Here is a 21,889-nt window from a genome sequence, read left to right as displayed (position 1 = left end):
ATTTTAGATTCACAGGTTGTCGTTTTGTGTCTGAGCGTTGCTGAGGTGCTGTGGTTATTTTACTCTATTTCAGATCAAACTTTCAGAGAGATTTATAAGGGAAAAAAATGGCTGCTCATTAAAAAAAAATTAAATGCAATGAAACACAGTTTTCGATTATTTGTAAACGCAGGCCATCCATGGGCATCGCGGGAGCCACACACAGATCAGACGGCCCTGCTTCCGAGTGACACGAACACCAACTCAGGTGACGGGGTTGGGAATCGAGGCGATTTTATGCAAAGACGCTTTCTTTCTCCGCGGCTCTCTGACTGGGCTTTTGACAGTTTGGAAAGTTTGAAGTCATGGGTTTTAATCAGGGCCCTGCGGTGGGGCTCGGAGCATGGCATGGCATGGCATGATGGCTCGTTTTTAAAGATGTGGGTCTGGGCTGGGGCCAAGCCTGGGTGGCACTGCTAGAAAGAAGGGGGGTGGGAAGGGGGGGGGGGGATGGAGACAGAGAGAGAGAGAGAGAGAGAGAGAGAATGAAGTAGAGGGAGAGACTCTTACAACCCACAGCACACAGCAAAGCTGGCCGCAGACCCCTAAAGGCCTGTATGGGCTGCCTTAATGAAAGCAGATTATGTGTGTGCATGCATGTGTGCATACAGTGGAGAACTGGCTACACACACACACACACACACACACACACACATAGACGCACGGCGTTTGAGGAAGTGTCGTGAAGAGATGAATTAATCTGAATCATGCTGCGGGTTTTAGCTTTACCACTTTCCCATCAGGTCCTGCTGCTAATATGCGGGTATGCGGGGAATACTTTTTTTTACCCCTACTGTGGCAATCATGACTTGATGAACCATGATGAATTTTAAAATATATTTTCTATTAAGATAAATGGAAAGGCAAAAAAAGATTGAGTAAAATTAATATACTGGGCCGAGTGGATTCTTAAAGTCGGCCTGTTTTCTTTTTGCATTTTACTTAAAAATTAAAAAAAATTTATTAGACCCTTTATTTAAGGGATGTTTTTACAAGAACTCACTCAATGTTCACCGCATGATCTTTGTACACAGTAAATGATTTTTCTTGTGGTTGAGGTTGTCCTGCTTGTATTTTCTTTACACTTTGGCAAGTCTCTCTAGATTGTTCACAGTTTGAACTTCGAACATAAAGAAAAAAAAACCTGTTAGAGTTTTTAGATCACTCTAAACTAGCAAAATCCAGTCTAGGGGTTAATTTTAACTCAATTCTAGATTCTATATGACCGGGACTCAGGAAAATGATTTATTATGTGGCTGAATTTCAGCAGAGGTGCAAGCTGAGGATAAAGTGTTTACTGAAGTTGACATGACACTGTGGCTTTGTTTAGGAAATATATTGTAAATCTAATGTGTATAACGAGCGTGTTCAATAAAAAAAAAAAAAAAAAAAATGGTTGATTAACTACATGGTTTTGTTTACTTGGTTGCATGAGTCACAAGCTGTGAAGATGCTTTGTGATGAGCCAAAGTTTGCCAACCTTGGAACAAAAATGTGAAAATGACATGAGTGTCCTGAGAAGTTTCCTGCAGCTCACTTTGCTTTTAGGAATGCATCATTTCATTTAAAACTTTATTCCGCACATGTACAATCCTTGTGGCCCGATATTAGGTTTTGTTTAGTTTTTAGTTTTTTATGGGGTGGGTTTTCAAATAACAAGGATTCCATTACCTGTGGTTAATAACCGGAGGTAAGAGGTACAAACGTTGAGTAATTTCCCCGCCTTCGGGACAGTTGTAGTCGATGCAGGGATGTGAATATTGCCTTTCTTTAACGATATAAGGCGAATATTTGAAGTGTGCGTGCCGCGGCCACATTAGAGGAGCCTTTCAAGTCATGTTGACCTCCTCCGACTCTTCTGCACAGTGCTTGTGTTGTGGTCGTCTCAACATCCAGCCCCGCAGAGCCCCTGCAAACTATGTGTGTGTGTGTGTGTGTGTGTGTGTACACATCTGAATGTGTGGATATAACGATGCTGGGTTATTCCCAGTGCGTGGGATCCCCCCCCCCTCCCCTCCCCAAATCTCTCTTTTGTGTCCGTCCCCCTACATCCGCCGCCTCCTCTCCCTCATATCAATATCTGTCTTCCTTTGTGATTAACACAATGAGGCTCCCCCAAAACTTATGAGCTCTGTCAACTTCTGTGTGTGTGACTCAGTTTCTCAGTCGCGTCCGTCGCGCCGCAGCTCTGCCTCCGTAACGAAGCTGATGACAAACCCGAGGCCCGGCCTCGTCCTCCCTCTCTGCACAAACACCCAATGTCTGATATCTGTGCCGGTCGCCGCGTCGCACGGCGCGTGCGTTTCCACGTCGTGTTCACAATGAAAGGGCGAGGCGACACTTTGGTTCCTCGCCAAACACAACACACGCTTGTTGCCGTGACGCACCGCTTCGTTGTGGAGCAGCAGACACTGGATATGTTTCATGTGATGTCAGTATCTTTTCACATGCTGTCAGTTAGTATTTTTTCCTCCACATGCTCGATAGTAGGCGCCTACTGTGAAGTAATACAGCATGTTCAAGCTAATGAAACGCTCAGCAGTAGACCGGCCTTCATTAAGACTGCGTTTGTTATATTCAAGAAGCAGATCAGGCCGTTAGTCTCACCTGAACAACTTCTATCATGTGTCGGCCCGAAAAAAGTGATGCCGCTGTGAACCGTGGCTGTCGGGCCTGTGGCACTGAAACCATGATAATAAAACATTAATTAATTTCAATATTGAAATGAGTTGAATGGTATTTATCAGCTAACGCATTGCAGTTCATGTTTCCTCAAAGAGCTGTGGATTGGTTGAAGAAAAAAAGTCTCAATAGATGCCATAAAATTTTTTTAGTAAATTCTATTTGTTGAGTTTTCTATGAAGACGACAATAAAAACATAATATTTTAATTATATAATTAGAATTATATTTGTCATTACAAATATTACTCAGACTCATTCATTTTATTTCTCATATGATGGGACGTCATATAACACTATCGTTAGTTATAAAAAATATTTCCAATCTTTTTTTTAACTCAATTTAAGAAAAATTTATATAAATATACAGAAATTTCCGAAAAGAGATGAAGAATCACTGTCGTGTTTGTGCTGAATATTTGTTTATTGGATGGACACTACTCTGCAATTTATGTGATCAGAGGCTCTGAGAAGCTGCCGTGGAGTTTTTTTTCGCTCATCACTTTAATCAACAGCGAAAAGAAGAATCAGTCGGAAGCCTACAAATTTATGCACAATTAAAACATTTAGTATGTTTGATCAAATATGCTGCGAATGCCATGTGAGTGTTTTTACTTTGCCCACGCCAAGCATCGGTGTGACACATGTACAACCTTTAGTGTCAAAATCACTTCGGTGCAGTGATATGTGACATTTCGGTGCCACACAACCGTGAGCACCATGTTACTGAACGCGTTTGTGAATTTAAAATTACACCGACAAAGAAACTGAACACTTGAGCTCCGATGCTTCCTACTTTTCTGTTTGTTCCCACAATGACAGCTTTGCACATTTGGCACGGCGCATACCTGCTTGCGTGTGTGCATCTGCATTCACAAACACTTTTAACACATCTATGTGTGTGTGCCGCTGCACTGTGTAGCCCCGCGCTCCGAATGTGAGTGTCTGCGTACCCGCTGGGCCGTTCTGAATTGACTGGGCCCGGACAGCATGAGTAAAGCAGCCGGGAGAAGATTGAGGCAGCCAGATGCGGTGGCCCTGGGTTACTGAGGATATCATTACCCCGGGTGTGGAGCCGGCCAAAACGGGAGCCCCCAAGCGGAGTTTCATCAAGGCTGACCCCCTGTCTGTGGCGAAGGGGAGGAGACCAGTTAACTGGCTGTCCTGCGGCGTGGAGAGGTATTAAGCGGCAGGTGGAAAGAGAAAGCATCCCGTGACTGGAATGAGGTGGAGACGAGAAAGTGTGCAGATACTTGCAGGGTAGCAGAGAGACACACTCACACTGTGACAGATTGTCTCTCTTGATTTCCTTTCCCCATTTCTTCTTTCTTTTTCTTTTTTTTCCCAGCATATTTTCATGAATATTCTGACATAAAGCTCCTTATCGAATTGTTCTACTCTCCACTATATAATATTTACCTTACTCTGAGCACTGAGTGGAAAGTTTCCATTCAAAGGAAATACTGGAGATATTTTCGGTGCTGGACTGTGACAGAACAACTTGATGCATGGATTTTGGCAAAGACATCAGCAGTATCTTCATGCCGGAATTGGACCGTCTTTACCTCAGTGAGGTAACCCATAGGTCATGAATCACGCTGCCTTGCTCCAGAGTCCTGTGGTTGAGAGTTTGACCGCTCCTCGATGTGGTCTCTCTCTCGCTCTCTCTCTCTTTCTCTCTCTCTCTCTCTCTGCTCCTCATGCTCCTCCCATCACCGCACATTCCAACCGCCAGACCGGTCACGTTAGGTCATGAAAATAGAGTCAAATAGGAGTTGTGCGTACCCTATCCGTCCTGTTTTCTTATTTATAAACAGACATTTTGCAGATTAATGACCACCGTTGTATGGGGGTGAAGGACCTGGAGGAATGGTGCGCCTGTGTGTTTGGTGAGCTCGTCTTGTCGCCTCCTTCATACTGGAGGGTCAATCTGACTGCAAACCACCGACTTGGACGCAACCTCACCGCCGTGCATTTGATTCGGCTTCAGTCATTTATCATACGTGAAATGAAAGTCATACGTCAAAAAAAGGCTTGCTCTGAAGTCTCGCTCTAAAAATGGAAGACAAAGGGAAGGAAACTGCCGAGAGGTTTAACATAGTCAAAGTGAAATTGAATTAAAATTCGTCAATAATATCAAAACCTGTTTAAATAACTGCGGCGAGTTCATGGAAAAGCTTAACGTGCTAAATGGACAGTTCATCCGGTGCGGGAGCGGCCCGTCGGAGAGTGGTTTTAACAGCGCCCCGGGCCATACTCCAGCTGAGTTAAACACACCCCAACGTGTGTTTGTGTGTGTGAGTGAGAGAGAGACATGACATGTCAGAGGCTGTGATGTAGTCACTTCCTCCCACTGGACTGTGCAACTGTTGTCGGCCTGACCCTGCCAGTTAACCCCTCGCCACCCCTGGCACTGCAGGCGAGGGCCCCGGGCCTGTGTGTGTGTATGTGTGTGTGAGTGTGTGTGTGTGTGAGGCAGAGAAAGACAGATTGTATGTATGTGTGTGTGTGTGTGTGTGTGTTAGCAGACCACAGGTGTCTGGCCGAGATGTCAGGGTGTTAAGAGGTCTTCAGAGAGAGGGGCCCCCCGACTCTCAGCATCAGTGTGTCAGAGGGAGGGAGCGTCGCAAAGAGAGGAGGAGAGGTTGGTGAGGGTTACCAACACACACCCCGAGGGCCGCCGGGGCAGTAGCTGACAAGCAGGTGGCTGTGTTGACAGTAACCCTTCATGCTTGAACCCCAAAACACACACACACACACACACACACTGACTGGATCCTAAAGAGCGAGGCATAATTGTGAGTCTGATTGGAGTGAATACGGAGGGAATCCCCTTTACACACATCACAGGGCATTTTTTTTTCTTGGGGTCAAAGGTGAGACAAGAGGAGCGCGCTCACAAGTTTTACATTTTCTGCTCACTGTGTGTGCGTGTGTGTGTGTGTGTGTGTGTGTGTGTGTGTGTGTGTGTGTGTGTGTGTGTGTGTGTGTGTGTGTGTGTGTGTGTGTGCATACATGTATGTGAGAGATTATCACAGACTCCCCTTTCCCAAAACATTGTGTTTTTTTTAAACTAGAATAGGAATCTTGCAGAAAGAATGCTCAAGTTACGATTGTTTTATTTTTTCCTGAGATCCACACTACTGCGTGTGCGTGTGTTTGTAAATGAGACCCATTTGGACTGATGTTAGTATGTCAGGTGTACCGGTGCATGTCTGGGAATGATTATTTTGGTAAGAACGAGGGGGAGGTTGCTCACAGCGGGAGGTCGAGGAAAATTGGAACAGCTGTTGATTAACATGAATGCGCTCTCTTTCTCTCTCTCTCTCTCTCTTCCTTTTTTTTTTTTTTTTTTTTACTCTTTCAGTTGAGGAGGAAGATGAGGATGAAGAGATGATGGAGGCGAAGCAGGGCCCCGAGTCGGAGCAGCAGGATGAAGACGAGAACAGGGAGCCCAAAGAAGGTAAAGTCGTGAAGTGAAATTATTCCTGCTTTGTCTATGTTGCAGTTATGCAAACACGCAAGTTCTCTTTCTTTACACGCGTTCCTTCTCAAACGTTGCTGGTGATGAAACATGTCACGAAACACGGACACTAATGCGTTACACCCTTTGCCCGTCAGTGGGTGTATCAGATGGGAGAGAGGGGGTGGGTTACAGTGGGGTTAAAGCGGGTAAAGCTTGCAAGGTCAGTGGCATGTGAGGTCAACACTGATTAAAAACCTGTCACTTGACCCTTTGCCTTTGAGTGAAGAGGAATTTTGTGTGTGTGTGCGTGTGTGTGTGTGCGTGTGTGCGTGCATGCGTGGAAGGATAAAAAAAATTATTAAAAGTATTTTTGCAGGGTTAAACTTCATGATTGATAGATGTAGTCACATTAATGAACATGAGCATCCGTGACTGCAGCGAGTGTGAGTCAAACACACACACACCCACACACACACACACACACACACACACACACACACTCACACACACACACACGTAGACATGCACGCACTCATAAATGCACACAGTCATCCGTCTCCTCTCCATCCTGGCCTATTAGAAGGTCTGGCCTTTGATCTCTGCCACTCGATTCACTGGCTCTCCTTCTGACAAGCCGTAGGAAACACAAAGGGGATGTGGGGGATCAAAGTCAACAGCCGGGGTAAAGGTCGACGCACGTGTGTCTGCGCACGCTCGCGTGCATAAAATGGCATGTGCGCTTGGGGACAGTGACTTCAAAAACTGGACGGCGTGCTGTGCAGCCATTACTTTCAAAGGGAGGCGGGTCGCTCAGAGCCCTTTGTTTTTCTCTTGTTTATGAAGTTGCTGTCGGATTTTACTAGAAAAGATGCATTAGGGACTGTTTGTAGTTTATTATGTCCTGGATGCGATTCTGGTTTTGATAGAGATGAAGAGAATGTTAATGTGTTGTCAGAAGTGCACGTTGTGCTTTTCCACAGTAGTTGAGGACGGGACAGTAACACAGGTTTGCAAATGTCAGCAGGGCATATAATACCAACGAATCAACGCTCACGTTCCGGCTTCATACCTTCATTATCGGAATGCGTGATTTTATAAGTCACTGCAAATACACCTCAGATATAGTTTATTGTCACACACACACGGATGTTAAGTGTAATGCTTTGCTGACTCAGCAGTCGAGTGAATCGTGCAAATACCACATTAATGAAACCTACTGACTCAGAGCCCCAATATCAATATTGCTGCATCATTCCCACAGTCGCTTGCTCCACCTCCCATATCTATCTCTATAATCAGATTTATGGTGGGTGACTTTGTGAATCTAACGAAATTGCTAGAAGCCAAATCGATTGTATAAACTAGAACAGTTTCAAAGGTTCATGCTTTAGAAAGATACATCTGAAGTGACTGAGCAGAAGAAAGCTCAGCCCTTCCTGATCCTCTCTCCTACAAACAGCATTATTTCTTCTCAGTACGTTCCAAGTGTTCGAAGAAACTCTAAAGGGAGGTTTTTCCCAAACATCTCAAAAGAAAAAAAAGAAAAGAAAACAACCGCAGATCTTCTGCGGTCATGAGGTTGATGAGATCGCTTGGCCTTTTCCTGTAACCTCAGACAGACTCCACCCTGTTGAGATAAACCATGGGTGTCAAACATGTGGCCAGCAGGCCGACACTGGCCCTCCAGTCTCATCCAGCCGTGGGTCCACTTTGCATAGTTTAGAACTTGGAAAATAAGACATTATCTGTATTTCTGTATTTCTTTTAGTGAAAGTAGCTGCTGTTCCACAGGAGATGAGGCAATGTCTGAACACTGTGTGCCGAACATCATATGGCAGCAATACAGAAAGTCAGCTCGCAGCGCGTATTGATCTCATATTGAGTTTTGAGTCTCGGCGTTTCCTCCAACAGGCTCGTTTCCGGTGCTGCGGGAGCTGACTGAGGAGGAGAGGCAACAGATCCTCCACTCCTCTGAGTTTCAGAGTTTCTTCGATTGCAGCATCCGGGTGATGGAGAGAGCTCTGGCTGAAGACGGAGACATCTTCTTTGACTACAGCGGCCGAGACCTCGAGGACAAAGAAGGGTGAGCCGGGCGGAGGCGCGAGAGTCCGTGTTTTCAAGCGGGGACACCCCACTCCCTTGTTGATCAGAGTTCATGTCTCTAGGGTGCTGTCACACACTGCAAGGGTTAAAAAATAGATACCCGTGAGCCAACAACCATCATAACAGAAAGAGGGCCGTCTTACCATCCGAATGGTTTGGTCCTCATGGAGTCTTGGTGGAGGATGTAGGAGACAGAACTGCAGAGCTGTTTTAGTATACTGCTCTGCTATTATAGAAAAATGCTGCCTTTACTGACTCACTTGAACTTTGACCACTGAAGCCACAGAGGAGCACGAGGCCTGTGGTCAAATAGAGATTATGTCTAAAACCGGCTCTTAGCATCAGTCCTCTTTTTCTTCTCAGTTTATTCCTTTTGAAGTGTCACAACTTAACCTACATTTCACTTCCTTTTGTTATTTATGAAGCCTCGAACTATTACGGACCATGTTGATATCATTCACTCACTCTCCGGCACATAATTTGTGGTAATTAGCGCTCTAGTAGGAGACTTCTTACAACTTGAGATATGGTAAGTCTGCCCTCGCAGAGCTGACAGCTTAAACAAACACAGAGCTGTGGTGGTACACGTTGTTTCAATGACAAAACAATCTGCGTCGGATCCAGTTTGACCACGAGGAACGTGCTCTTTGGTGGCTGAAAACGACTGACTCACCAAGACGACGTGCCAGCCAAGCAGCTCTTTCACTGTCATTACTTTTACAAAATGGTATGCTAGCGGTTTTTAGAGGCATTTTTTCTTCTTTTTTTTTTTTAAACTTAATTTTACTAAAGTTATAGATTACAAGTAAAGGTATTGTCAGATTTTTTTCATTTTTCCACATACTCTCCCAACTAAGTCACAGCTGCCACAATAAATACTTTTTTTGGGTGATGTAGTTAGTAGAAGACATTACCGTACCTTTGACCTTTACCTCTGCTTCCAGGGACTCTGGCAGCGGCTCCAGCTTGTCCTTCAGCAGGCTGTTCTACGACGAGCACTGGTCCAAACACCGCGTCATCACCTGTCTGGACTGGTCTCCTCAGGTGAGGCCTGCTCCTCTCTGCACCACTTTTTCACGTCAGAAAATAATTTTCCCATAAAGTGACTAAAGCAAAAAAAAAAAAAAGGAGTTTAATCTATGTGTCTGTTTGCTGTGCAGTATCCTGAATTGCTCGTCGCGTCCTATAATAACAATGAAGACGCTCCCCACGAACCGGATGGCGTTGCCCTCGTGTGGAACATCAAGTTTAAGAAGGCCACGCCAGAGTACATCTTCCACTGTCAGGTATCTTCAAAAAAAAATATGCTAAAAACAAAAACATCTACCATGATGAGAAGGTAGCACTGATATGATATTAAGACAAATCTGCCCTTTGAAAACTTTCTGTGCTTCTAATCTCGGCACTGCCCCAGTGACTCCCGGCGGTAATGCAACATTTGGGATGGACAGAAAAATGTGCATGAAGAACACAGAGTGCAGACGGATGGATGAATGTGTGTCCGTATTGGTCTGTAGAGCATAAATGAGCCTCGATGGAAGTCAGAACACTGCAGAAATGAATTCTGAAATGCACATACGGATAACTTGAGCAAGAAGCTCATCTTGTAGGAAGGAACAGATAATCTTCCTTTTCCCGTCATCATAATTCCATGTCTGCATTTTCTCCTTAATCAAACTTTTCCCGACAGGGAAACTGTGAATCTCTTTTGAGTTTGCTGAACGTAGAAAAATGACACCACGCAAAAGCGGCGAGGGACGAAAGGAGGATTGGGTGTGACGACCTTCACAACTCCCACAACACAGGGAAAGCCAGTTCGAGACGCCTCAGTCGTAAAGCGATGTGGCCTAACCACTTCCTAATCCAACGCCGCGTGCATGCGAGCCCACCCAGTGTGACGCTCCATTTAACGTCATTAGTGCCGTTCTCTTATAATTGATGACTTATCATCCGTCTCAAACGGCGTCATAATCGATATGCATAGTTTGGAATTGTACAGTTAGAAAAGCACACATGGACTCTCATGTTCACTGTTCAGTCCTACATGGAACGATAACCACAGAACCCCGCAGTCCTCCACGCCGCATGCTGTGTGCAAATGTTTCGATAAGAAGTGAAGTCCAGCTCCATAATAGCTTTTTGAAGCAGTCTTTTTTTTTTTTTTTTTTTTCAACTGTGCCATATTTTATGCTACTGCTGAAATTCATGCGGTCGCACAGATCGATTACAGCGCCGCGTCGCGTAGCTGAAGGCTTTCTGAAGAGTTTCCATGCGGGTTCCCATACGAAATCCGTCCAGTGTATCTGACTTTATTAACAGTGTGGTTTCCGAGCACGTGACCTGTCAGCGTTGAGTTGTAGGCGTTTTGGAAACACGAGCATTTGTGCAAGCAGCCGGGTAAAATGCGCCGCATTTCGAAAAGGAGGGCGATCCGCTGCTGAAGTGTGCAACAGAGGTAAACTATGTGGAAGGAGAAATGCAGAGCGCCTTCCCTGAAATATTGGGAACTCTTGATCTGTATGAGACGTGTACAAACCGCTTCTCTAAACACTGACAACTTGTCTACATTCTGGGATTTGGAAGGATCGGCTTTATATGAAGTGATGCTGATGGAGAAAGGAAAAGTGAGTGAGAGCGAACAGAAAGTTTCTGGTGCCCCCACACCCCGTGTTAGTCGGTGAGGCTGTGCGGCCTGGGGCTGTGCCACGGTCTATTTTTCATGAGGGGAGAGCGAGAAGCGAATGACAGGAAAAAACAGAGGGACAAACATGAAAGGCCGGCAGAGTTGGCAGCGGAAGAACAAGGACGAACTGTTGGGGATAAAGTGGAGATAAAGAGGAGGAAAGTGAGGAGTAATGCAGCATCAGGTCCGACTCGTCCTGTCGCTGTTGGATTGGGATGAAAGGAAGTGGTTAGAGGAAAGCAGAGAGCAGAGGAAAAGTAAGGCGACTGCTGTTTTTTTTCTTTTCTTTTTTTCCTTTTCCTTGCTCTCTTTTCTGTCCGCGTTGCCTTTTGCAAACAGAGTTGCATCTCGAGTTAGCTGCCGATCAGATGGCTTTTAATGCGCGAGCATGTTCTGCCATTTAACCCCCTGAAAACCACAAGCCCCCCCCCCCCCCCCCCTCTCCTCCTCTGCTTCCTCTTTTCAAATTCCACCTCCCGTTTAGTAATGGTGAGAACGGCCACATGCTCGCTCCCTGCGCTTGTAATCGCACACATTTGCTATTTGCTGTACATGCAGAGCTCATGCCTTCTTCACTGGGCCGGCACACACAGGCTCAACGCTGCTTTTGCAATTTTTTTAATGTTTTTCCACATTTGCCCACAGAAGCTTTATTTCTCTTTCGGTCTGGAGGATGGATAGGTAGACTGCTGCATGTGTCGGTGTGTGTAGGATACAAAAGAATGACGGCGTGGGTTGGTATCGGTGGGTTATGGTTTGTGGTTGAGGTTGGTCTTTCTTGTATAAGGTTAAGGCTTACAGAAAGCTTCATTTTTCAGATGGGGTTTCCTTGAGGTCAGGCTTTTACAATTCTTGTCTGTGTGGAAGTGTTTGTGATTTTGAAGCAAAATAGAAACTCATCAATGTATTTCTTTCTTTCTAATTTTAGAAACTCTTGGCGATGTGTCAAGAAATAACAGATAAAACATAGAATGGGTGGTTATGTCCAGTAAAGAGCTGGTTTCTACACTAATATCTTGCGAAACAGGATTTTTTTTTTTTTTCATTTATCGTCATCGTTATATCAACGTATTCCCATCAGGAAAGATCTGCAGTACATTTTGTTTCCATGCACTGTTCAGCTGTTTGGCCAATGAGATGGAGCCTCAGAATATGTTGTCAACAGATCATATTTAAATTACTCAAAGCAACAAATTCAATAAACTGCTGTTTCTGAAATGCTGCTGGTGGAAACTTCAGATCAATCCAATCAAAAATGAAGAAATGGGTACAAAGTATGGAAAAAAAAATCTATATCAGCTGTTTTATTAATCTGTGTAATTATGCAGGAGAAGTTTCTCCATGTCTTATTATGTCTTCTTACGAGATTATTACTTTTCTCCTGCTGTACATGAAAGTGCTGTGATATAACATTTGAGTAATACAATATCTTGAGCGAATAGTGCTAATTACTGTATTAATCGTCTGAAAAATATGTTTTAATTGGTAGATTTTTCTTTCTACATTCAAATGATTTGTCTCAAATATTTCCTTTTTTTTTAATTATGTGGGTAACCTATTTCAAGTTTTTTTGTTTTTTGTTTTTTTTTCACTAATGCACTGAAATTCAAAGGCAAAGCAGTGATTCATTTCCAACCTCCTTAAGAAACCGTAGCGGTTTCATGACCCCTCTGGAGGAGTCATTGATCTATAATGTCATGGAGGAAGTGTGTGTGATCCATCAGTGTGTGGGTTGGGTCTGCACTTCAGGAAAAGGGGGGGTTGGTGGTGGTGGTTATGGGGGGGGGGGTTCTGCCCCCGCTGTGGATTCTGGTACCAGTGTGCCTTCCCCCTTCATCGCTGCAGTTGCACCCATCATCACCCCGTCCCAGTTGGGTCCAATCTTGTAACTTCACACCAGCCTCTCAAGTGGGCAAAGTCACACCACATTAAAGGGCCTGTTTGACTCGCAGCCCCTGCCGAACCCCCTCCCCACCCTCTGCCTCCCCCCCAAAACCACACGCCTCCCTGTAACAACCCCTGCCGCTACTGTCATATCCCATTGGACTCAGTCATATTTTTATTAATATCTGGCCGCCTCGCGTTGATCCCCGAACCTTTGGCACTTCCAGAACCGTCGAGTTGAGAAAAAAAAATTTAGAGAGGAGAGTTTAAGGAGGAGGTGAAGGTGGGGGGGGGGGGCATCATTCATAGTATTAGTGTGAGTTTGATGTAATTGTGTCAGAAAGCTTCGGCGATGTGTTGAGACTGTGAGGGAGTGTTAAACAGAATAAGCCTTTTCTTACTTAAAAATGAAATTGGCTGCATTGGGGAGGATTTGATATCAATCTTTTTCCAACTTAGTGGAGCCGACTAAAGGCAGAGTACACCGGGTCACTGCAACAACAATCAAGGATAAAACAATTTTACATTATCGAATATATACAGTTCAGTTTGGGGAGTTTTTCCAATACACTTGAATAGCATTTATCTGTGGTAGCATGACTAGAATCACTTAAAAAGAGAGCTTTAGGTACCACTGAAGTTTTATTACTGGAGTGATATGATGGCTCTTTAGAGCATATTGGAAATGTCTAGAACACTTTTCGCACATTCCCTTTAAGTTCCAGTCTCAGAAAAGAAGTAGGATGGACTAAAACCTTTTCTTACGTCGTTATTTCATTTACAACACAAATCCAATAAAGTCACAGGCCAGAAAAAAAAGCGAAACTACGAGCCAAGCGAACAAAATGTGTAGAATAAAGGAAGAGGAGCTGGAGGAGACAGAAAAAGGCCTGTTTGTGGTCCCGGAGCCGCCTCCTCGCACCGTCGCTCCATGTTGAAATGGAGACTCTGGCTCGGTATTTCTCTCCCCTTGCCAGAAACCGCATAGTGACAAAATCTGTGGGGTGTCATAAACGAGCGAAGCCAGGGGGAGAAAGGGAGGAGAAAGGTGGTTGGAGGAGATGCCAGAGAGCGAGACAGTCGGATCCATCTGGTCCTGATAAGGGCCGAGTGGAAAACAGATGAGTGTGGTGAGGCAGATGGTGGGGGCGGTGGTGCAGCCCGGAGAGACGAGAGATGGAGCGTGGATCTGCTCGGGAAGGATATGATGTCGAGCGCGCCCTATCAGGCCCGCGTGTTCTCTCCACGCTGTACGACGACCGCGTTCTGCCTCCCCAAGTTGACTCCCCACAAGAGTTGGTTGCCCGAGGAAAGACGGAAAGGGAAGAGGAGGCAACAAAGGAGGGAGTGTTCGACCTCCCTCCAGCTTCTTTTCTCTCTCTGTCATTCCTTCAAATGTGCCTAATCCCTTGCTGGGTGCCATCTTTCATCACAGCGCACCCTGTGTCTATTATCGAGAGGAATGAAACCGACCAGAGAGTCTCAGTGCACCACTTCCACTGCTTATCTCGGGGCCCAAACACACTAAAGTGATTCTCTGCTGCTTTTTCTTCCGGAAGCCGTCGCTCCCCACATCCTCTCCGTCTGTGCCGGCGGGAGGCGTCCTAGCAGGTGTCTGACTCGCGCCGCACGCCAGACGAGAACCGTCCACGCGGCCGCTCGCCGCATGGAAATGAAATGTCACACTCGGGCTTCGTGTCCGGGCTGATGTGGAGATGTAATCGCACGCGCAGGTCGTGGAGGTGTTATTTAGACAGATGTGGCACGCGTGTGACCGGTATGAAGTGTGGAAGCGTGGCTGTGCTTTATTTGAGGGCAAGGTGTCACGTTTAGGGGGAAAACGTGTGAGTCACACTTTATCTGATCAACACTCTTCGATAGGACTGTGCATTTGTGCTTTCATCCATCCCAGTAACTACCTTAGACAAGCATAATACTACTAACTGATGCTAGCTGTCATGTCCACAGCTTATAAGTAGAACCCACTGTTTAAGTTGCTCAAAGTTTTTATTTGGTGAGTGACTCGTTCCTCAAAATTATGAAGTTTCTTGAATAGTTCCTGAAACTCTTCCATTATCAATAATCGTCTTCTTTTTTCCAGCCCACCAAAAGTGCACACGTTACTGTGGAAAATTATGACAATCTCAACGTGAAGTCAGTTTTCATGAATATGCACTGTGTGTGTGTGTGTGTGTGTGTGTGTGTGTGTGTGTGTGTGTGTGTGTGTGTGTGTGTGTGTGTGTGTGTGTGTGTGTGTGTGTGTGTGTGTGTGTGTGTGTGTGTGTGTGTGTGCGTGTGCGTGTGCGTGTAGTTGATGGGGGGGAAGAATAAACCATCACCCTCTCTCCATCATTTCAAATCAGCCAGTACATTAAGAACCGGCCAGTCAATTCTCCCCTTTTTTTTAACCGAAATCATAAACTTCCTTTATAACATGCGACAAATTGATCTTATTTCAGCATCTAATTACACACAGTCCATTTAAAAAGGCATTTAGCTCCGAAACATATGTGCCGATGTGACGTTTGATTAGCAGCATTCAGGCAGAGTGACTTTCATGTGGAGGCCAAGTCGCCGCTGGCAGGCGCCTCGCGGCGCATTATTGGGACAAAGTCGGGCTAATTTTCAGTAGCTCTTTCACTAAGCCTGACAGGACGCGAGGGAGAATGATGGCATAACCTGTGGTTTTTCAAAGAGGGGATTCAGAGTTTAGTCGGGAATTTTCCTCTTAAGATGGGAACACTGATAGGGCTTAGGAGTTAAACTAACATATGGAGTGAATAGAGGGGACTCTTGGTTCGATTTAGCTTCTTTTTCATTACTCATGTGGGGTACGGGTGTTTATGCAGGGTGGAGAGCGGTGCAGGCAGAGAGCATGCATGTTTTGTGTTTGTATCTGTATATTCTTGTGGTTTGGATGTTTACTTTTGCATTTTTGACGGTGTTAATAGTATCAAAAGGGCCCAGGCGGCTTTCAATGGAAAGAAAATGAAGGGATTCAATTGTTGGTTTTATAAATTGAATGACAACACTTTGTTTTCTACCAGTTTCACCATTTCTGTCACTTGAAGAAAATGTGCTCCAGAAGATAAATGACAAGGTCTGTCATGCTTACATCTTCGGGATAAATGTTACTTCACAAGATTTAATACATTTTTAATGTAAAGATGTTCATACATATTTTATTGTAGGGAAATGTAGTTTGTGTATATTTAGAAACAACAGAGGGCAGGTTTATTGAATTCAAAGAGAGAGGGAAGGCCTCAACCACCAAGTGTGTCAGAACGGTTATCCAGAACAAAAAACTGATCCTAGTTGAGAAAGGAGGATAATAAAGGAGGATAATCTACGTCTAAGTCATTAATCTAAATAAGTTGATTCAATAACCCTCATCAGACCATTTTTGTTTAGTACTCCATAATTAGTCGAACTCTTCGATCCCTCTCTGCCCGTCTGTGTACACAAACTTTTCAGAACAAGCGTCCTCGCCAGCTGACAAGCGACTTTATTTTTTTTTCACCGCTAAAGTTCAAGTTTATTTTGAGTCTGGACATCTGAAGCGACTCCCGAGCCGTTCCCCCTGGAAGCCGTGACTCCTCAGAAGTCACAAAAAAGGCGAAGTAGAGAGCGCAGAGTGTTTTCTTTCCCTCTGGTTTGTTTTCCAGTCTCCTTTCAAAATGAACTGGGGTTTTGGAGCTGGCTGCTCTGCACATGGTGTGGCGACGCGGCTGCAGAGAAACTGAAGGACGGCAAATAGACTGTTTTAGACTGGTGATTCTCTGCTACTGCAGAGCAGAAATAGCCCCGATTTTAAGATATGATTAATATTTCTAATGATTTTTTTATTTTTTCCCCTACCATTTCCATTCGTTGGCGTTTCAAAACCGGCTCGGAAACAAAAATGGGTCACAGACTGTTTTTCACCAGCTGGTAAAATGAAATTCCAAACAATGTAGGGTAAGGAAAATCTAAAGTGTGTGCTTTCCAACTACAAGGTGTTTCCTCTCCTCCTCACCCCGTGAGTCACGTCACATACTTGTCAATCACATGAAAACTGCAGTGAAACGTCATGAAAGTCGACTTCACCGCAGTCGCCACAACTAAAGTCTGAAGATCAGGGTCAGCGACTCTCACAACTTTACCGATTATAATAAATAGATTTCACACACATTATAACATCATGGGGTTTTTCTTTTTTTCTTTTTTCGTAGTTGTTAAATGTTGTAACATTATGGTTGGGGTTTGTTCTGGATCTTCAGCTGAAACAGTGACTCCATAAACTACATAAAGTTCACACTTATGAACTTGCATGAGGTGAAACTCACTCTGCAAGCAAAACTTGTGTCAAATCACCTAAATTGTTTTGTGAAAATACAACGTAGTATTAATTTGAATCCTTGTGTTAACCTTTAGTCTCGTTTACATCATTTTCAAGTGGGTGTTCGTTTGCATGACAACGGAATTTAAAGTCACTGAAAGCAGCATTTTGAAAATTATTTGGAGTGCAACTTTTTCAAAAGGCTCCATCTGCATGTAAACGGCAGAAAACATCTTTTTTCTGAACCCCTGTGTACTGCACATGCACAGTACAGTCACAGTAACAGGAGAGGACACTATAGTTTTGCTCACTATTCTATATTTAGCAGCGCTTTAAAGACACAAAAACGATGCATGTTTTAGTGGGTGGTTGTCGGGGAAACAGCCTTATTTTGTTTCAGTTTCTCTGCAATCAAAGCACATTTCTCACATTAAAATGACACCGTGATAATTTATGGACGTTGGAATCTGACCTGTCGTGGTTGTACTCTGTTGCTACCGACTTGCAGTACAGTCTTACCAATTTGCCTCCAATGTCAGAAAAGCTTCTTATAACAAATCTGCCATCCAATTAACGAACAATCTTTTAACGAAATGCGTTCTCATCGCCAACGCTCCTGCAGCTTTTCCCGTCACAACGTTTTCTCATAAGTAAAGATGCTCCGGTCGCTCCGGGTCAGGAGAAGCCCGAGCTGTCGCACGCAGAAAGAAGCCCATATGGGACGAGCACTGAAGAGGAACCAAAACTCAATAAACACGGCACCGAGGGGGGAGGGAGTTCAAGGGTGCGCTTGTCATGATGGAGGCTACAGTGAGCGCTCCAGTGGCTGCCGGGGGTTTTGATGCTGTAATGTGAAACGGCTGCAGGGGAAAAGGACCACAATCCCCGTCTTTGTCTGGTCTCCACCCCAGCGTCACCCCTCCATCGTCTCCTCAGCAGACCCTCACAGTGGCCAAACTCATCATCTCCCTCTCCGCCCGTGTCCCTGCGACTGCCACCCATCACGAGGCCTCGATCGCTCCCTCTCACCCGCACCCGTCACTCCTTCATTCCGCTCATGAAAACAAAGATGGATGTCTTATGGTTGCAAGGTTGCACCCACGAGAATATGTGATTCTCCATGATGTCTTCCTAACCCACCAACTTTCCTCCAAAACTGCACGCGGTTCAATCATCCTCTGTCTCCGTGGGTTTTTTTCTCTCTTCTTCTCCTCAGTCCCCGGTGGTGTCGGTGGGCTTCGCCAGATTTCACCCCAACCTCGTGGTGGGAGGGACATACTCGGGACAGATCGTCCTGTGGGATAACCGCAGCCACCGTCGGACCCCCGTCCAGAGAACCCCCTTGTCTGCTGCTGCGCACACTGTAAGGCTCGTTTACGCTCTCAGTCGAAATCCACAGCGACACCAGCATGCTTCACTTCTGCACAACAGGACACGAAATTAAGCGGCTGTTTGGCCTCAGTGTGGTGAAAAGTACCAAAATGAGCTTTTTGTAAAAGTGAAATACTATGCGAAAAGTGTCACATAAACCTGAGGAAAAAGGTTTCAATCACATTTAATAATGAAGAACCTCCACAATAGTATGCCAGTATTGTACCAACATTTATACTGCAGCACTGAATTTGTTTCACATTTTATTTCATTCAGGTGCAGCGGTACATAACCTGCGTATTACTGTTATATGCGTGTGGTTTGTATTTTCACAATATCTTGATTTGCTCCTGTCCTCCTGAGCATTATAAAGTGGTGCGCCGCTATTTTTTTTTTTTTACTTTAAAAACAGGTTGTCATGTTCAGATCTGCTCAAAATGGTCTCCCCCTTGCAGAAAGCACGTGCATTCAGAAATATTGAGTTGATGAGCTCCAAAAGTCTAAAATCTGTGTGCATCTTCATTTGACTTTCACCTAATCAGCATAACTTAAACGGAATTTAAAGAGTGAATCACTCAACTTGGCCAGTGCTGAAAGCAACACGACACTGCGCAATGTTAAATCAGAATACTGGAACGTCGCTCCCTGCAAAGAAAATAATAAAAAAAAAAGACGTATTGTTTCATCCCCACCTGCATTATACTAAATCCTGGATACGTCCATCTTTGAGAAGGATTTTCAGCACATACACACACACACACACACAATGTACAGGATTGGAGACGTCACTGAAAGAACAGCTCAGTTCAGCTCCGACGAACCCGCTGACCCTCAACACATTACTGTTGAATATACACTTGCGACAGCTTAAGACCTGAACGCGTCTCTAATCACAGCCGCAGAAGGCATGTAGACACATGCCATCCATACTGTAGGTCTGAAAGGGTTGCAGACTCCAATAATGAGCCCGCTGCTCTCATCCTCTCCAGCTCGCGAGTCCGGTCTGCTAGCATGCTGCTGATTGCTGAATGGCTTCTTTGTGCGGGCCGGTATACAAATCAGTTACTGCCCAGTAATGATATAATGGCTTCACACACTCGTGGATTTGAACAGCGGCACATGTCATCAAAGGACGACTGCACACCGGTATGCGAGCCGTCTGCTTCTCCTGGTCCCAAACTACGTGAGGACGTCACCAAAGGATCAGGACAGGGTCACATTTATAATCATAGATTGACTGTAATACTTTCCCAGACGCCCTCCGACAGCTACACATTATAAACCTATGTTTTGTTTGAGATGACATGATGATAAATCATTTTTTTAAAAACTTTTTACACATTGTTGTAGATAATCTCAGTTATTACTGTGACACCTTCATCCGTCTCATCTTTCTGTGTGTGTGTGTCTATGCAGCACCCGGTGTACTGCGTGAACGTGGTCGGCACCCAGAACGCCAACAACCTGATCACAGTGTCCACAGACGGCAGGATGTGCTCCTGGAGTCTGGACATGCTCTCTCAGCCACAGGTACATCCAACATATTTCGGTGCTTGGATGTGCAATTTAATCATATATACTGCAGATCGGAAATTCTGCTGAATTAACATCAAAACCCAGGTTTTAGGCCAAACACCGAGTTGCCTTTACATGCAAGCATCCTCCCTCCATGTGTCGGTGCAGGAGACCATGGAACTGGTGTACAATAAATCCAAACCCGTGGCGGTGACGGGCATGGCTTTCCCCACGGGGGACGTTAACAACTACGTGGTTGGCAGCGAGGAGGGAACGGTGTACACGGCATCCAGACACGGCAGGTTGGTCGACGCCGTACCTTACATAAGTCAACACACACAGATGTGTTTTTGTGGCAGCTTCGGCCGTGACAGTGAGATTTATCTTACTGATTTGTTATTGATTTGTTGGCGAGGCCACAACAGTCGTGATAATCCTCGTATGTGACTGAAACACTGCAGGGGTTGACGGCTGAAATAAGATCAATTTGTCGCAGGTTATAAAGGAAGTTTATGATTTCGGTAAAAAAAAAGGGGGAGAATTTTACTGTTGTGTTTCATGCCTCCGCAGCAAGGCGGGTATCTGTGAGATGTTTGAGGGCCACCAGGGGCCGGTAACAGGCATCAGCTGCCACAGCGCGGTGGGCACCGTCGACTTCTCCCACCTCTTCATCACATCCTCCTTCGACTGGACCGTCAAACTCTGGAGCACCAAGGTACCAGTGGGGAGTGTGTGTGTGTGTGTGTGTGCGTGTGTGCGTGTGTGCGTGTGTGCGTGTGTGCGTGTGTGTGTGTGTGTGTGTGTGTGTGTGTGTGTGCGTGTGTGCGTGTGTGTGTGTGTGTGTGTGTGTGTGTGTGTGTGTGTGTGTGTGTGTGTGTGAGAGAGAGAGAGAGAGAGAGAAGGCGGGGGTGGGGGTGGGGGTGTTATGTGTGTGGGGTTGATTGGCCTCCGACAGGTTGCAACTAGCAGAGAAGGTGAACATTTCTTTCTTTTTTCTTTTCTTTTTTTTTCGTTTTTGGAAATCAGTACTCTTACAATCTGTGTGTCTGTATGTGTGTGGCAGATTTACAGCGGGTAAGATCGGTTCCCGCGTACATATAGGCACTGCAGGTGTGTGGTGAAATTATTCAGCAGTAACCAGTCACCCTGATTATTGTGACCTGAATTTAGCCTGTCTCGCAGCCCCCCCCCCTCCCAAGGCTCTGTGCTGCCCCCTGTATGATCCGCTAACAAAATTGCGCTCTATAAATGGTAACAAACAGGTGCACTGCCGTGAACCCACAAGGGGAGGGGACATGGAGGAACAGCAACTTGTGAGAGTTTTGTAAAGATTTTCAAATGAAACCACTAAGTGACAGTAAACTGAGTAGTTATTGAGCTTCTGTATTTATTTATTGGCTTAGTTTTGCAAAAAAAAAAAAAAAGTATGAATACGACTTCTTTGTTTTCCACAATATAAATTTAGACATGCTCGGTAAGGCTCGAAAATAGAAAAGTTAAATCGTTTTACATGAAAGTGGGAGACTATGTCAAAAGCAAGATCCTGGAGGGACTGTTTAACTATTCGTCAAGCTGCTCCTCTGACTCAGTGACTCAACACGCCATCTGGTGGTGCAAACTTGTATTGCAAGACTAAATAGTGTCGTGTATAAGACTTGCAGACTTTAGTAAATATACCAGCTGCACATCCCAAATTCATCCTTGTGAATCCACCAGGACTGCTGTTTCTCATCCTGCCCTGTCGAAGTTGTATCGATTTATATTAAAGCAAAACATTACATATTGAACATTGCATAACAAAATAAGTCCAACCGTAGTAGAAATATCTCC

General features: G+C 45.0%; 1 protein-coding gene across 2 annotated transcripts in view; it reads left to right on the top strand.

Annotated features, from left to right (window-relative positions):
- The window catches only part of dync1i1a (dynein cytoplasmic 1 intermediate chain 1a), a 46,401-nt gene that overhangs the window by 12,087 nt on the left and 12,425 nt on the right, over positions 1-21,889 (top strand). For both annotated transcript variants that reach the window (XM_080516457.1, XM_080516458.1), the window contains 8 exons: positions 6,087-6,182; positions 8,097-8,268; positions 9,233-9,332; positions 9,449-9,574; positions 18,390-18,536; positions 19,961-20,074; positions 20,228-20,361; positions 20,630-20,774. In XM_080516457.1, the coding sequence (XP_080372583.1) occupies positions 6,087-6,182; positions 8,097-8,268; positions 9,233-9,332; positions 9,449-9,574; positions 18,390-18,536; positions 19,961-20,074; positions 20,228-20,361; positions 20,630-20,774 (1,034 nt within the window). The remainder of the gene's footprint in view (positions 1-6,086; positions 6,183-8,096; positions 8,269-9,232; positions 9,333-9,448; positions 9,575-18,389; positions 18,537-19,960; positions 20,075-20,227; positions 20,362-20,629; positions 20,775-21,889) is intronic.

This window comes from Blennius ocellaris (assembly GCF_963422515.1).
Source record: "Blennius ocellaris genome assembly, chromosome: 20".
Classification (NCBI taxonomy): Eukaryota; Metazoa; Chordata; class Actinopteri; order Blenniiformes; family Blenniidae; genus Blennius; species Blennius ocellaris.
The sequence above is the reverse complement of the archived record's forward strand: the minus strand, read 5'-3'. Positions and strand labels throughout refer to the sequence as shown.